Source organism: Salminus brasiliensis, chromosome 7 (assembly GCF_030463535.1).
Source record: "Salminus brasiliensis chromosome 7, fSalBra1.hap2, whole genome shotgun sequence".
NCBI classification, from domain to species: Eukaryota; Metazoa; Chordata; class Actinopteri; order Characiformes; family Bryconidae; genus Salminus; species Salminus brasiliensis.
In genome coordinates this window covers 33,132,538-33,150,644 of record NC_132884.1, presented here as the reverse complement: position 1 = coordinate 33,150,644, position 18,107 = coordinate 33,132,538, and the positions used below count along the sequence as shown (strand labels likewise).

At 41.3% G+C, this 18,107-nt stretch overlaps 1 protein-coding gene across 1 annotated transcript in view; it reads left to right on the top strand.

The window, feature by feature from the left end:
* tafa3a (TAFA chemokine like family member 3a) overlaps positions 1-18,107 on the top strand; it is a 126,557-nt gene that overhangs the window by 81,581 nt on the left and 26,869 nt on the right. Inside the window, exon 2 of the mRNA XM_072683139.1 lies at positions 981-1,093. Coding sequence (XP_072539240.1) covers positions 982-1,093 — 112 coding nt within the window. The 5' untranslated portion in view covers position 981. The remainder of the gene's footprint in view (positions 1-980; positions 1,094-18,107) is intronic.

Here is an 18,107-nt window from a genome sequence, read left to right as displayed (position 1 = left end):
GTAAAGAACAGCAAATGTTTTCAAGCAATTTATTCAATGGCATAACAAGGCGACTGTAAGTTCACCATAAACCGCTCTCATTCATTCCAGCTTAAGATGCTAATGTTTGCATTTTGAATCTCTTGAGACAGGATTAGGATGCTTTAAAGATTAAAAAAAGAAATGGCACGCTCTTGAAAAATGCCTGGTTGCAGAAAAAGGCTCTTTATGCACTCAGCACTCTTTATTGTCCACACAAACGGCTATCGTGAGGCCCAGCTCTTAGTAAAAAAACAACACACCTGATTCAGTGAATCAAGGAGCGTTTAATCACAGCATTTTATTGCTGGAATTGTTTAGACTCTATGATTTTCTTTCCTTCTGCTTGAAGAAAGAGCAGACGGGAGCTGCAGAGCCGAGTCTCACTGCTAAACATATGCAGAAAATCCTCACAAGTCTCCGCCAAACAAGGAGGCACTGAGCTCTACGCATGAAACCAATCTTTGTGCTAATTTGATAAGATATGCTGGCAAAGGCCTTGAAAGGATGGCAGTGATTTTGAGATTGCCCCCCCCCTCCCATGAAGGAAACACAAGCTTGGCCCGGCAGCGAGATGAGTCTCTGATTGCTTTTGTGTGTTTGAGTCTCTCTGGACCCCTCACGAAGATAGAGGGGGAATTACTGGCCAACAGCCTTTGATAGTATATCAAGATTACTGTGTTTGCCAGCCAAGAGCAGACCACCAAAACAGGGAGGGATCGTGTCACCGGCTAACGCGTTTGAAAAATGGCTGACTCAGAGGCTGATATTTGAGAACATACAGTAAATGATTGATGGAATCCCTGACAGCGGCGAGGCCAGATGATCCTGTGTTTCTCCACTTGCAGAGCTTCGTGCTGCTTTTGTTAGCACTGGGTCTGTGCATGCATGTGTATTTGACCTGTGCTCTGGAAGGCAGCTATGATCTAACCATCTATGTTTGTGTGTGTGTGTGTGTGTAGGATGCGGGAGAGGGAGTTGTGGAGCGTGGGCAGGAGAGTGCTACTGCTTGGCGTCTGTCTGCTGTCTCTGTGGGGGCAGCTGAGCCTGGCCTCCTCACACCGTAGCCACATTGGTGAGTCAAACACACACACACACACACACACACACACACACACACACACACACACACTAACACTGCTCATGAACACACAGCCACCAAGCCTTGGTGCCAAGCGCTACTAAAGTTGCTGGTTCAGGTCCAGAAAAAAACTGACCCGATGCTTGTGTGCTCAAAATGGCTTTTCACTTCCACAAAGTCATTTAACCTCTACTTAACCTCAGTTGGCCCAGGGGTCCTCCAAAATGGCCCACCTGTCCAAACAACTCATTCCCAAATGGCAACTATACCCACAACAATCTGTGCAAAAACAGTGACAGAGAAGAGCCATATTTGGTTCTGTAAAACATTTTGTAATGGATGATTCTTCAAAAAACATTTTGGTTAATGAGTGTGCAGAACCTCTTCAAGTAATGTAAATGTTCCATGCTTATTAACATATTTCTACTAGAACCTAGAACTTGCTAACATGGAATTATTTGGGAACTCAGAAAAAGGTTCTCACATTCCAACTTTGTGGTACAGAAATTGGTTACATGATTCTTTACCGAGCCTTAGAACCAGGGCTTGGCAATATAACCTCCAGCTGCTCGAGGTGCTCAGTTGGCTCAGTGTTTGAGTTCTCCTCCATGTTGCTTCCTTGTGATTCATTTTAAAATTATTTTTTATTTGAAAATCCACCCAATATTGCAATATTCAAAACACACCCAATATTCCAGACCCGACCCACACCTACATGGGATTGAACACAATCGCTAATTGCATTGGCACCACAAGAACACCTAAAAATTAATAGTCTTAACAAAGAACATTCACTATACCATCATTCAATGTATGAAAAGTTCTATTGCATTGTTAATTCATCCATTAGGATATTGAGCCAGTGATGTATGGATAGGATATCAGGGGTAAGTAACACCGGGCGATGACTTTTTGCACCGCAGTTAAGCCAGCCAGTGATATTTCCTGGGATCCTCCCATGATGTAGCATCTTGAGCAAATAAAGGTTAGTGCCCCGTGGGGTGGTAGGTATGAGGTGGGGTGGTGATCATCCTGAACTCACTGAGGCTCTTGTTGCTAAATGCGATCAAATCCTCACAGTAATGCTCCCTAGTCTATTAGACAGTCTTATTCCAACTAAAGCAGGATAAAAAAAATAATACCCTTACTTTCAGGAAAAAACAATGAATAAGTGGATGTCTTAAGTCCATGCACTGTATACTGTATAAGCCATGTGGTTACTCAAGAGCCTCTGAGGACATTTTCTGCAAAGTCTTCTCTTCGTGATTTCCAAAAACAGTCCCAGGCTGGAATTAGCACAGCATGTTTTTGTGGTTCCTGTATGTCCTGATAGGAATTAGCCTCGTTGACCCCAACTGCAGAGGTTATGGCTGCCGCAGGAGAGGTGCCAAGCTCATCAGTGAGATTGTAATGATGGACTGAGAGAGAGAGAGATAGAGAAAAAGACAGAAAATGAGAGAGTGAGAGAGAGAGAGAGAGAGAGAGAGAGAGAGAGAGAGAGAGAGAACCCTGGGCAATAGGTAAGAGCTGTGACTTCACATTGCAGTAATGAGTGTTATCTACATGGGCAAACAGTGGCAAGACGTTAGCCTAAAAGTGGGGAAATAATGCTGAAGAAATGAACCCCACAGGAACGAGGGCCAGCGACAGCATAAACAAATCCACCACTTGGCTACATGTATTTTAGCAAGGCTTTGACTTCTTTCTTCCAGACTCATAGCTACCCGTTGGGGACAAGAGAAAGAGGCAGCAGCAATTAATCTCCCCTTCAAGAGCCAAAGGGCAGCTCTAAATAAAATCGCCCTGCGTTTCAGGAGCAGCGACAAAGATAGCAACAAGTTAGGAGGGCCCATCTTTCTCCCCACAGAGGTATATGTGCTGGCTTGGCAATAGAGTGGGTGATTGATTATGGCAAGTACCCCCAATCAGTCAGCTCTCGGCGGGCCGCGAGAGCTGCTTTCCAGGCTGCCTGAGCTCCTGTGCTTCGGGCTAACACACAGCTAATCACATATTTAGTCCCAGTAGCTCTTTGAGGTCAGGCCAAGGTGTGCCCAGTAAACAAACCTCTTTAGCCCTACTGGCTAAAGAGAGCTAGGGGCACGCTGTCGCTCAGGCACTTCAAATCCCCCTTCCTGTAACCTTAAGCGAGCACAGAGAGCACAACCTAATAACACCACAGAGTCCGTAGCAATGCTAGCAGCCATTAGGCAGTCATTAGAGATGGGGGGAGAGGTGGAGGGAGTAAGAGGGATGTTGTTGGGCACAGATGTGTCAAAATGATGTTTGAGAGAAAGTCAAATTGTTTCCCATGAAAACCAATTATCAATTTTAATATCAGTTCTAAGTGACATCTTTTGGAGCGCTCCTCTCTATCTCTATGGGCTCTGAAGAAACTGTCAAGAAATGGATTGATCTGGTACACTCTTGGCTTTGACATTTGGTGTTACCTTTAATTAATGTAGAACCTTTACATGAAATGGAAGGTTCCTTAACTTTCAAAAAACACATCTTATTTAAAAAAAAAAATTAAATAATAAGAACAACCACCACCAAATTGATTTATGACTTACATTTTAATTTAGAGCCTCAAATTACTTGTTATGCATTTCTAAGGCCATCAAATATTGTTTTCTCGTACCAGTAGAGTTTCCATGCAAATACACTTACAGCTCTATACTTTTAAGAGGAACATTTTGCTTGCGTACAGTTTCTGTTAATTTGCCACCTCTGCAATTCACTGAAAGGTTCCTTAAGGAACCCAAAGAGTTTTTCTTCAGCGTTGTTCCAAAGTAAGGGATTTCTTTCTGTTTAGTTCCTTTATTTTTAACAGTGAACCAAATAGTTCTGCAGACAAAAATGTGAGAACCTGGTGGCTTATCTGTGATTTCAGAGTGCAAACCATGCTAAAAATTGCAGATGTCTGACATTTATGTCTTATTGCTTTAATGTACCAGGACATTATTCAAACCTGTAGTCCTACAGCTAACTAGTGGTGCTTCCTTGTGCCCCAGCTCCTTCCAGCATTATGTAAAGGTCTGTTGTAACTGCCGCCCTTTCAGACAGCAAAAACACTTCATGACAGTTCAGCCAGTGAAAAGCAAGTGAGCAGCATGCAGAACTACATACGTATAATTGAGAGCGTATATGAGAACGCATGCGATTACATTATTTTTACTCCACAGATAATTACAGACCCAGAAGATGATATGACTGTGTTTATATGATCAAAATGCCGGTTGGTTTTTTTTTTGCCAGAAAGCTGCATTAGCAGGTTATTTGTGCACAGCAATCAAGCATTTTCTGATTTGTTAGTCATTTGCCAGAGGGAAAGCTACTGGAATGCAGGGTGAAATAAAAGAGGCGTGAAAAACACATTGCTGGAGCTGATTATCAGATGCAACCTGACAGCTGCTGTCTTTTCTGAAGACACAGGACTTAAACGAATGCCCTTTTCAGGTCAAACTTACCAGTGTAATTTGTGTGCTTCAGGAAATATCCACCACTGCAGCTAGAAATAGGCTCAGGAGCACACGGCAAGTAGACCTTTTGTAACACTCACACTGCATTTAGATTCCTGACGTATTGGTGGAGCCTAAGTATTAGTCATTGTGTATTGTTGCTGTCATAACTGAACGTAACTCTGTTTAAAATATTTATTTCTTTATTTTATTTACACCAGCTAATAAAATATGTGAATTAAACTCAAAATGTATACATTCAGTTACAAATGTCAACAGCTACCATATAATAACTTATACCATCTAACAGCAGCTCATCCTAGCCCATCCTAACAAGCTAACACTAATGCTATTACAAATGCAATAAATTACAACCATACTATTATGATTAAAATGACAGATTTGAACCCAAATGAAAGCATGTACAGTATTTACTTGTTTCGCTTAGAAAATTCAGGAATTTAGGAAACTTCAACTGTTATAACATGTTACAAGAAGCTGTTTCCTCTGATCCCGTCACTAAACCAGCAATTGAATCCATTCAAAAAACATTATTCTAGCAGCTTAAACTATAAAAAACTACCCAACATGGTGGAGATAACATGACAAGAGAAATTAACCCAGTAGCAAAACTGCCCAAACACTGGCATATTTGAATAATGAGAGTTCAGTACATGGCAGTGACACACTGTGAAGCTTAACCGCTGTGTCCTCCTTCAAAAGCAAAAATCCCAAAACCCCAAAGCTGTTATGTAACAGCCTTGACTCATTTTACTTACACCCACAAACTTTACACACACCAAACCTAGCGCCAGCTGATCTAGTTAGGCACTGCTTGGAGAAGGGCCAACGGAGGGTTTCTGTCATTGTGGGTATCTGTGTGACATCCAGAGGAGACCCATGAGAAATGTGTGAGCCACGCACGATAGCCGGGTTAAGAGTCGGTGCTAGACTAAAAGCTGACCCTACCAGACCCTCCTACAATCCTTTCAGCTAGCTAACTGCACATCTTGCTACACTTCTTGTTATGGGTCTAAAAACAGTGCTGGGCCACACTAGGCTAGGCAATGCTATGCAGCTACCCTGGGTCGCCATGTCAGTATTTTTTTTCCACAACTCTCCATGAAAGCATAAAATGAAAAGAACAGGGTGGTAAATAGGCTTGTAAAACTGCATTTGAGCATTTTAAGGCAATTAAGATTGAACAGCTGGTCACCAAGTTGGTGTAGTTGTCAGGTTAGCTGTGTAATGAACTAAAATCACACACTTTAAAGAACTTTAAAGTGCAGTATTTGCATTATTTGGCACCTTTAACGTTAGGTACTAAATGAATGGGTATAAGCCACCATTTTGAACACTACTCGTGTGAATAAAAAAGTTATGACCTGCCAAACACACCAGCAACTATAAACAGACTGTATGTCTGACGCAATGTGCTCAATATGCCATTCACCATCTTGCCAGTCACACTGAACACACAGAAGCATCTCTGCTGTAATGCTAACACAAGCATCCAGAATGCGTTCCTTTAAATGGTGCACTTTCTGGATTGGTATTCATTGACCTTACACATAATGAGACTGTGAGAGCCATCTAACAGCCTAACCATGCCTTACAGATATTTTGGAGCTTCCTGGCATTTGGAGACTGTTGTAAGTTTTTGCTATGTCCTTGGCAAGGCAGCTGTGAAGTTATGTCAGATGAGATCGTGCATGTCCCCTTACATCACTCCTGGTCTGGCATTGACTTTTTTTGTGTTGTGAACAGAGCATGCCTCAGTGCGCAAATGCTTTGTTCGTCGGAATGCACAACTAGGAAGGGAGGGTGAGAGCGAGTGAGGGAGGGAGATGTCAGCATTCGGACGGTGACATTTTGGTGTCTGAAGGGCAGGTCAGTCTCTCCTTTGGGAAATGAGGAGTCACGTGCTCTGGTTCCCACAGTAGATGAGGCCAGAGCTACTGCATGACATTTGGAGAGCAGGTAGATGACAAGATGGGGGAGAGAGATATAGCCAGAGAGACTTGGAGTATTTGTTGGCTAGTGGCTAAGCACACAGGTTCACAGGCCTTCGTTGTTTGTGACTTGCTGCTACAAGATTAGGGATGTGCCTTTCAGATAGCAAATCCTTACATTTTACACATGTGACATGGGATATGTGATATTTGGAATGAGCAATATTTGAAACAAGTGCCATTTGTCACACATGACATTTGCCTTGAGTGTTATTCGAACTGACTGATATAGTGGAAGTGATAAAAGGCCTTGGGCACAGTGTATGCCATGCTAGCCTGGGAGCATCCACTGTAAAGGTGAAAAGTGTTACTTTTAATAAGTGGGAAGATGTAAGTAGATACAGCACAGTCAAAGCTGAAAGTTTGCTTGCTAATGGTCTTGCTAAACGTGCACTATACAGTATACAGTATGTGAAACTGAAGCTAACTGTCCAAATAAAAGTGATACTCCGAAGCAATGATCCACCTAAAAAGCCGCAGCTCCGTAGCTGTCAGTTCTATCTAGATCTTTTTCCTTCTCTTTAGCTACCACCATTTAAACACGCAGCTCTTAGCCTATCTGGCTAACTCATCTGGCCTTGTGCGCAGTCTAATCGCTAATCAGACCTACAGGCTATTCCTCATTATTAGCCTCTCATTATTACCCATTGAGATGTACAGCCGGATGGCCTGCGACTCGAAGCAACGTGGGCTTTTTGGTTTTGGACGAGGATGGGGGGGAAGGGGGGGTGGTGGATCATAACGATTTTTACTGATGGAAGCAATTAGCCGAGAATCGCTGACAGCAGTGGAGTAGCTGCCGCTGTGAACAGAGTGCCAGCGAGCTGCTGTCAGGAAACCTTTCTAGGCCCTGATTGCAGTTTTTAAAAGGGCACACACACACACACACACATACATGTGGTCTGGGGCACAGAAATTTGGCCATCACTTTGTAGGATGCTCACTGGGATTATCTTGGCTAATTAGCCGTTTGCCAGTGGATGTGTTCGTTTCCCTTTTGTTTGAAGTTTGAAGTTTCCTTTTGGCTTGTATGCTGTGACCTCAGTCACTAGGCTAAACCCATTGTCTGTCTTATACTTTTCTTACAATAATGATAGTACAATAGTGCAGAGAGAGAGAGCGAGAGAGAGAGAGAGGGAGAGATAGAGAGAAAGGGAGAGAGGGTACAAAGTAATTGCTTTTAATACTTATGAATGGAAAAGGCCATTGATGGCTGTACATAAAATGCCTATTAATTATGCCATTGTAAGCCTTGTTAAGTTTTTAAAAGCAGCTATAATTCTGTCAGAGATGGAGAGACAGTGAGAAAATACATTTTTTTCTTTAATAAAATAGTCTAGTGGGTGTTTCAGTGTTTTTAAGAGTATTTGTTTAATTGCATGTAAGATTAATTACCTCAAGTTGATTTCCATAGGGCATAGGACCAGTTCTGTTAATTTAATGATCTTACAGCACCTCAGGCATAAAAACAGTACACTGTCCTTACATTATCAGGTTATTGCATTACTAACACTGACAGTCACTTATTCATTAATTAATTAATTTATCTATCTCTTATAAGTGCTAAAAAGTCAAATTAAAAAACAAAACAAAACACAGAAAATTAAGAGTGTCTATTTGGGGTTTCATAGCCCTCCTCCTCTGATCTTGATGACTGCTTTATTTTACAGTGTTTTCTTTATTTAACATTGTAAAATATAGCACACATTTTCCACTGCTGTCCAGAGACCTCTTGTAGCAGTCAGATTTTTTTTTTTCACCACACATTTCCCAACACAGGCCCACACGTTGTCAATGCTCGTCAATGATGTCCCCTGAACTTCCTCACTCCTCAATCCACTTCGTCACTTGATAGGGTGGTGTGGTGTTTTGCATTTCCAGTGAATCTTCACTTCGTCTCATTTATTTCTCCTAATGGTTAAGACCTGTTTGAGACCAAATTGAGACTTGAGCAATTTGTCCTGTTTCTAAAATTCAGCTCCTGAGAAACAACACTTGGGTTTTCTCACTTTGATCAGATTAATGTCTCACAGGTGGCTTAATCTCTTTTTGGCCAGACTGATCTCACCTCAGTCTCAGCTGACCAAGATTCATGTAAGACAAGTGTAAGATCTCCTCGTTTCTTATATATCTCTCTTCTACATCTCCGAGAGCTTTCAGCAGTCCATCCGAGCAGAGGGAGATCCCATTTGCTTTATTTGTCCTCAGACAAAGATAAGAACATGAGAAGATGATGAGAAGCTAAGACATTTTTCTGTTGGGTTGACTTGTTAAAATCTAGTATTTTTTATTCTCCACCAAAAAAGAAGGAATCAATCCCATCAGACATGCCTGCTAAACATGACCTATAGTCATTTGTAAAGTCTGGGTGTTTTTGGTCAAATTACAGATTTGTTTTTTTTTTTTGTTGTTGTCTAAATCAGAAGCAGTAATCGCGGTTCTCTAGCTAATCAAATATAAAACACAACATTTTCAGCAAATCATAATTCTCTGTCTTTTACAACATAAAAAATCCCTTCAGATTTTTTTTTTTTTTTTTTTTTTTTGACAAGGTTTCAGACCTTGATTAGCAAATCAGGCCTGAGGCACGTTACCAGCTGTAATTAGGAACTGTCAGCTGAATCAAATTTTTTCAAGCTTTATAAATTCCAAGCTCTGACTCCTCCACCCTTGTGCTAACACTCGTCAAACATAGGCCACTCTCAGAAACTGCAAAAGATCTAAAGACGAAGTTAATCGATGCCCACAAGGCAGGGGAAGGTTATGAGAAGACAACCCAGTATTTTCTGCTTGCGGTTTCTACAGCGTGGGCTGTTCATGGGAACTGTGGAGGTCATGATAAGGTCTAGAAGACCAACACAAGTAAATCAAAACTCCTAAATGACTGCCAAGAACCTGATGGAAAGTTTAGCCTTTTTTTAGAGTCAAGAGACTGGTCCACTGTTCCTCTATGCAGCGTTTCTTGCACACAACATTTTCATGGAAGAGTCATTGGAGTAGAAGTATGGGAATGGATCTATCGTGTTGAAAGAATGGATTTCACAACATACACTGTATGTCTAAATGTTTGTGGACGCCCCTTGAATTATTTCTACTACCTTAAGTTGCACCCTTTGCAGACACAAATGTGCAAATGCACGCACACAGCTTGTCTAGTCCATGTAGAGAGGTATTGTCAATAGAATAGGACTCTGGAGCAGATAAACATGAACCTATTGGCACCATACCTTATGCCAGGCGTGAGCTAAGCATTGAGCTGTGGAGCAAATAAAAATTTTTCATACAGTACTTTTGGGATGAGTTGGGGATCACCCAACATCCTGACCTTACTAATGCACTTGTCACTAAATGCAGTCAAATCAAGAGGCTGTGATCAATACTGCTAAAAAAAAAAAAGAAGACAAACTGCCTCATTTGCGCAAGGGTGCCTAAACTTTGGTATACGACTGTGTACATTCTGAATTCTTTTTGACTGCAGAAACAATGTATTTTAACAAGCTTTCCCACTAATTTTAGCATAAAATTGTTGTTCATCACTATTTAGCTTGATAAGTAGTATTCTAGCTGTGGTTGCCTTAGTTACCTGTGTTATCACATGTACAAGTGAGGTAAGTGGAAAGCGATCTTGCACAGAAATGCATCACTAACCAAGTCATTCAGAGTGTGGAGCAGTAAAATGAGTAGTCTCAGGCGAGTAATAAGACTATATGTCTTCTGTTCTTCTGTAGATCTTACCATGAGATGTGTGTAGTAGTAATAGTAGTAATAGTAGTTAGAGAATATTGCATTGCGGCATTAGCAGTAAATTAGAGGTTTTAAAAGAAATTTAGCTGTCACCTTCTATATTTTCTGGAAGACTTGGAAGATAATGTTTGCACTCTATTTAAGAATCATAGAAAAAAAACCTTGCAAATCACTTTGCATGTTTAAGGTAGTAGTTATTTCACGCTCGAGCAGATGGCGTTGCATGTGAACCTGCGGGGTGTGTGTCACGATTCATAGATTAAAGAGAGGTGCACAGTGCAGTGAGCGTCTAGTTTGATGGGTCGCAAAGCAGATGTTAATGATTGGCTAAAAGGAGTGATTGCATTTGGGTGTACCAAAGGCCATAGTGTGAAGGAGGTAGCTGAGTTTGCTGGGGTATGGAAGAGTATGGTCATACGGGTCTACCAGGAGTGCCAGAAATTCTAGTCTACAGGAAATTCTCATCAGAATTCTGTCTGAAAGGATAAACTGAGGGACAGGGACCGATGGTGGGTTTTGAAAATGAATATTTTTGGTTTTGTGAATGAAAATGCAGTTCCCTGTGGAGTGTTTTTTTTATTGGTGGTGAAGGACCTACATTGACTTCTAGAAGTAATTCTTGCCAGGAAATGCAAGTGAATTTCATTCACAAGCCAGACCCTGTCCATCAGTTTCGTCTTTCAAACACAATTCTGATGAGAATTTCCTGTAGACTGGGATTTTTCCCACTGCTGGTAGACCCGTATGACCGTACACTTTGATACACCTGCAAATTCAGCTGCTTTCTTCACACTATGGCCTCACTCCTTTTTGCCATCATTAACATCTGCTTTGCAACCCTTTTTTTAACACATCTAATGAGACATTTACTGCACTGTACCAACTCTTTGTGAACACCATCCTCCTGCATCCATCTGCAGGAGCCTAAAGCTACTGCCACCTTAAATTTTTTGGAAGCTTAGAAATACATTAATTTAAAAACTCCAAAATCCAGAAAAATGTTATTTAGGGACTTACTTTAACTTACTTTATATTACTTTAACTTTTAAATAAATAGGACATAGGACTAATATCTGTGGAGGCTGAAGAATATTGTAGAGTGTATTCAGTGACATTTTCAGTCATGTTTATCCAGTCTGTATATGTAGCATGATAATAATCTTAGCATTTCCAGATCCAGCATTTCACTATTTCAGCACATTCACTGTTTTAGTATTTTTTCAGTACACTGAAGATGTTAGGAAACTCAACATTTTTCTCACCACGCTAAATAAGTAATTCCTTGCTGTTATTACCAGAACAGATTGATGGGGCTAAATTGTAAATTAAAGATATTTGCTTTAATAACTGTCCCTTTGAAACCACCCACTCAATAAGCACAAGTAATAATGTAATATAAATCCTGGGAGACATTTATGAGTGTGTATCCTTCACAAAATGACGCAAAGGGAGACGGCTGAAAGGGAAAATCATTCGGAAAGCTTTAAGCTCTCTCTCTCTCTCTCTCTCTATCTCTCTCTCTCTGTCTCTCTCTCTCCCTCCCCTTGTTTTTAATGTAATGTTAAGACGCTAGCAGCTAGTCCCTCACTAGAGGCAGTTTGAGCCAAGCGAAATAGAATGTTCTAGGAGCCGAGTGAAATAGAAGGCTCTAAAATGAGGTCTATCAATCGCCTCTGTAGTCACTTCATTACATTCTGTGACTATGTGCCTCAGTCTGTATCACTGTGGGAATGAAATGCTCAACACGGTGTCCTGAGCACGCCATAAAAAAGGGGCTAACATGGCTGAAACATCTCAGCTGAGTATATAGCTACACGAACAGGGCATGAAATTTAACGGTGTTGGAGCCGCTCGTCTCCTGCCCACAATCCCCCAAAATAGCGAGCCCGCTGCTGCCCGAAGACCAATTTGGAGGGAACATCTTCGTCAGTTTTTACACCTGTCTGGTGACCCGAAATGACCAGTGTCTCAGGCAGGGAAATCGATGAGGGCTAAATTATGAATAAAGAAATGGCCTGTGCTGGAAAGCAGTACAATGTTCACCAAGAATGTGAAGTAATTACGACTAGCGGTGAGGCTGCTGCAGGTTAATGACTCCTGAACAGGGCTAAGTTAATGTAATTTAGACGATTATGAAACCACATTTATATTTCACCTTTGTCTGCAGGTCTTTTGCTCAATGTTCAATGTAATTTTGACAATTACGAAATTAGTCCTTGCAGTTTTTCACCTCGATTCAAAGCGGCTTCATGTTAAATGAGGGTGACCTGTTGTAATACATATCAGCTCCTGTGGTGTTGGTGAGTGAATACCTGTGGATAGTGATTCAAGGAACCCTTTTCCCAATAATTGCTAATAACACCACTGTCATATTGAAACCTCATAAATCCATTCGTGAGCAATATGTTATGAAGGGCTGTATAACTGTTCATTTGTGCAATTATCTAATCAGCCAATTGTGTTGCAGTGCATTGCATAAAACCATGCAGATATGGGCCAACAGCTTCAGCTAATGTTCGCACCAACCATCAGAACGGGGGGAAATGTAATCTCAGTGATTTTGAGTCAGAGGGGCTAGTTTGAGTATTTCTAGACCTGCTGATCTCCTGGGATTTTTCAACACAACGGTCTCTAGAGTTTCCTCAGAGGGCAAAATTCGACATTGACTGCATGAATCCACAAACCCAACCTGCCTTGTGTCAACAGTACTGGTTGGCGGTGTTATGGTGTGGGAAATGTTTCCCTTGGCACACTTTGGGCTTGTTAATACCAATGAATCATTGCTTGAATGCAACAACCTGGTTGAGTATTGTTGCTGACAATGTTCATCCCTCATGGCCACAATTTAGTCACCCTTAATGGCAACTTCCAGCATGGTGATGCACCATGTCTCAAAATGGTTTCATGAACATGACTATGAGTTAATTGATCTTTATTTGCCTTCTCAGTCACCAGTCCCAGTCTTTATCTAATAAAACACCTTTAGGGTGTGGTAGAAGGGGAGCTTCACTGCACAAAAGTGCTCCTGACAATCTGCTGGAATTGAGTGATGCAGTGATGTCAACGTAGACCAGAATCACAAAGAAACTGCTTATCTATAATAAAATTGATTGATTCATGAAATCGGGTTACAGTAGCATCTGTCTGGAGTGGGATACATTAGACAGCAGGTGAACAGTCAGTTCTTGAAGTTGATGTGTTGAATACAGGATGTCTAGAAGACTGGGTTCGAGCATCTCCAAAACATCAGGCAGGTCTTGAGGGGTGTTATCTTCACCAGTAAACCATTGACAGGGTCAAAACATGTTGGTTCCAGACACGACAGGACACCTTCAGAGGTCTTTTGAAGTCCATATCTCAGTGGATCAGAACTGTTTTAGTTGGCATGATATGGTCCACTCTGCTTTCTTTGGTTCTCAGACTTTTGGTTCTCAGTCATGCTCTTTTAGCCTAATGTTGATTTGCATTTTCTGCACTCTGAGCACTCTTGACTCCTGAACTAGTCCATGCTCCGCCACCTCCTCCACTTCTTCTCAGTTCATCTTATCTTATTGCCACTCCACCCGCGTCCTGAGTTGAGATGTAGCTGGCGTCAGAGGCATGAGACAGCACTGGAAACTGATTGGTGTTGTTTGCTACCACAGCAGCATGTACAATGACATCTCGGCTGTCAGTCATGTTTGGGAGGCTTGGAGAAGTGTGTGTGTGTGTGTGTGTGTGTGTGTGTGTGTGTGTGAGATGTAAAACACTACTGACACTTTGAGGGTGGGGACGACATGCTATTTAGAGCAAACATGACTGGCATCTCGACTCGGAGGCAGCACGCGTATGTGCAAGGAATAGGAGAATGCCATGGAAAGTGAACATCTCTGCTCCCCCAGCTTTACCTCTGCTCCCCGTCTGCTGCAGACGAACCAAAAGCTTAGCCAGGAGATTTTAGCAAAGGAGACACTTTATTATCTGCTTAATGAAATAAAGATCTAACTCATATCAAAAGTGACGCAGCATACAGTAGGGTGAGGAATCCACATAAAGCGTTGCTGTGTGTTGAATAAATATGCCAATACACATACAGCTCACAGTCTAATTCTGAAGATTCACTACTGCCAGGGTGAAACTGACTAATCCATGCTCTAGCCACGATTGCGTTCTTTCAGCAAAACTGGAAGTTTTACAGATTGTTGGCAAAAGTAGGATTGCAGCAATTAAGATTTTTTTTATGGGTGACCTCTATAATTTATTTACAAAAAAGCTTTTTATTAGCTTCCACTCTGTGAGCTAATTACAAATATTGAACACATTTGTAATACTTTATATTAGCCACTGTTGTCATTTAAACTACATTTGCCCAGGCTAGCATTTAACTAAAAATAAAATTATAAAAGAAACAGCTTCAGGGGCTCCTTGGTCCAGCTCCGACCCATGGTTCACTGGTTCGATTCCTGGGTCATGCTGCCTGCCATCAGCAGCTGGAGCCTGAGAGAGCATTTCCGGATAGATTACATGCTAGCAGATGCATCAGTGCTGGATACCTGGCTCTTTCCTCCGAGCGCATTGATTTCCTAGTGATGTTGCATTGGTGGAAGTACGAAAAGAGAAAGTGTCAGAAGAGGCATGGTCAGTCCTCGCCCTCCCACCTTGTGTAGTGAGCATTACATGTGATAGGGGAGAGTACTATTGAGTGGGTGTTAATTGACCCCAATCTAAATTAAATCTAAAATAAAAATATATATATATATTATAAAAAAAGATTTAACAGAGAGAATAGTGTCTATATCGCTGCTGCTTCAGACTAAGCTTGTAACCATGTGGGCAGGAAAGTGCTTGCGAGAACTGCGTAAAATGTGTGTAAGGTATATATTCATATATGGTAAACACCTGTAGTATTACTTTGCCGCCTCAGTCAATATGCTTCTTTCACTTCAGATGCTGGTTCTGTAGAAATGCATGTGAGAAGCATGCCACTAGCTGTAGGGGGAGCTCAGGAGCAAGAAATGCCACTTATCATAATAATGCTAAATGGATGTGTCTGTTGCAGTGCTGTGCTGTGACTTGTCGTTACTGCAGCTTTACTTTTACTAAAATACAGGATTGATTTTTTTTAAGGAAAAGCAGGTTACAATAAAAGTACTGTAGCATTGTCCATTTTTGACATTGTTGGTCCACCCAGGCCCCTCTCGTATTTCATACCTTGCCTTTCTCATTAAATAATATAAGTGAATTATTTTTTGCCACTGTACTGTAGAGCTTCTTCAACATAGCAACAGTTGCTGTGAAAGAAATGGACGCATTTATGTGAGAAGGATGGCTTAATTGGAGAGTCATACTATCCTTGCCGAGCTCCTTCAGATCAGATGACGTTTTTTTAGCCGATGCCTGGAGCGATACTCTTCATCTTCACTTCCCCTTCACCATTTCCAATGCATGTTGGCTGAGCAGTGATCAAATGGTGGCATGCTCTCCATTAGTTTCAGGGTGCTGCCTCTTTTTTTTTTCCTGGAACTGAAATGTAATAACATTCAGAGGCCATTGACTGAGATGGGTGTGTGATTCCTCAAGGGAGGGCCATTGATCAGAAGTAGCAGCTAACAGTGCACTGTGGAGATGGATGATGCAAGAGAGAAGTTCATTTGTGCCCTGGGCCCAAATGCCCAGGAATCTGTCAGCCTCAGCAATCTCTATGGCCGCGGCTTGACCAAATGCATACCCTGGTCTCTGGTCTAATGCACAGAAGGGTGCGAGAGGACAACGGAAAAAAATAGAGGTCTTTCGTTTTTATATAGTACCTTATATAGTACCTTATATAGTAGTAATGGCTTTCATTAACTGACATACTGTATATCGCACGGGTATTGCAAGCCTTGCCATGGCCTCATTAGGTACTTTATAAATGGCTTGTCAACATGATCTGAAATGATTTTCTCTGGAGCTTTGGCTTCCATCTTTACATATATGTCTAGAGATAATGCTGATGTTATTGGGGGGCAGGGTGCTGTGCTTGATTTTATTTTTATGACCCACTTGTGATTGATGATGCACGCCCAAGTCCTTGACATTTCTTTAAGACCACTTTCCACTTAGGGCTAAAATCTAAGGGATGAATAATGTCGGTCTTGACAGATTTGAACTCTTTGGCAGCTGATGTATGTTGCCTGGGACCAAGGAGCTATGGTGATACACTGGCATAAGGGTGAATCTCTGTTTGAATAAGGCTATGCAAAAAACAACCAGTTGGATATCATAGTGGGGAACTATAGTCCTACTATACTTTAGGAGTCCTTAAGCAAAGCCACTACAGTTGTCTAATAAGAAAATGTGTATTGTCAATGTCCAATGAAAAACATGTATCTCCAAAGTAGTGACCTTATAGGAGAAGGCAAAATGTTCTTAACTTTGAATTCATGCAGAATTACATACACAGTGTACAGAGCATCTACTGGGTTCACATGGTGGAAAAATGCCATGCAAAGGTTTGGGACCAATACTGGTCAAAATTTCTGCTACACTAGCTAAAAGAGTCAGAAGCAAAAGTCAAAGCCCTGTACATGGTCAGTATTAAGTAACCAGTTCTTATTTGATATTAATTAATTATTAATTTTCGCCCATTCTTTCATGCAAACGGCCTCTAGTTCTGTGAGATTCATGGGCTTGCAGTCTTGCATGCACTACTCTTTTGATGTCTACGTACAGATTTCCGATGATCAGGAGCTTCTGTTTTGGATTATTCTGCCTTATCTGTGTGATGTTGGCTTCCAGAATTCCTTCTAACCTAACTGAATCCATTCTTTGCTCTACCAGTGAATTGTGTGTTGTGCCATGAACTGCAGCACCTGCCCAAAGCATAATCAGTCCACGCCATGCTTATTTTTGTGGTCGTAGGAGACGCATGAAAGAATCTTCTGATGACTCCATTAAGGTCATATTTATGTAGATGTCGCTGCACAGTAAAATAGTGCAAGTCTGGAGTCTACTAAATCTTCCCTACATGTTTCTTACAAACAAACCTGATTTTCTAACAATCCAAGTGTTTTCTTGGTCTTTCAGACTTCAACTTGACCCCCGCCATTCCTCTTAGCCTCCATTTCTTAGTGGAAATCCGACTGAGAATAGAGCATTACTTAACACCTGATAACACTTTACTATCTTATAAACTCTTCTCCTGTTTTGGGGGCAAAATTTTATCAGATTTTATCAGAGTGCTGCTTTAAGGAGCCAGTGGCTGCTGATATTTGGCACAAGGTTTGAGGCCATAGATGCTGTAGAAGAACCACTTTCGGTTCTCTGAAGAACCATGTTTGTAGTAGAGATGTGTGAGTATAAAGAACTTTTAAATTGGTATAGATTTGGAAGACATATAAGCATATTTAGACCTTTAACTAACCTCTTTACAGAACCAGAAGTGGTTCATCTATGGTGTTGCTTATATAACCATTTAAAGCACCTTTATTTTTAAGAGTGTGGTACAGACACTGTGGCAGCCTGTAGTCTTGAGGTTCCTACACATGTTAGTTTTTATGGTCTGGAAGGAGTTATTCATTGATATTTGTTTTTAGAAAATTAAATATCAAAAAATGCCCATTCCTACATTTGCCTTCTACTCTAAGTCACTCATCTATAACAGCATCTGTTAATGGAAAATAATTAAAAACAAACAGCAGCAGTGGTGTGCTGTTGCAGGCACACAGACTATGCACCTTTAGCCACTGAGTGTTTGGCTTGTAGGCCTTTTTATATTCCCCTCTGTTAATTCCCATTTAACACCCAACCTCCCCTCGCCCGGCCTCCAAAGTGTCG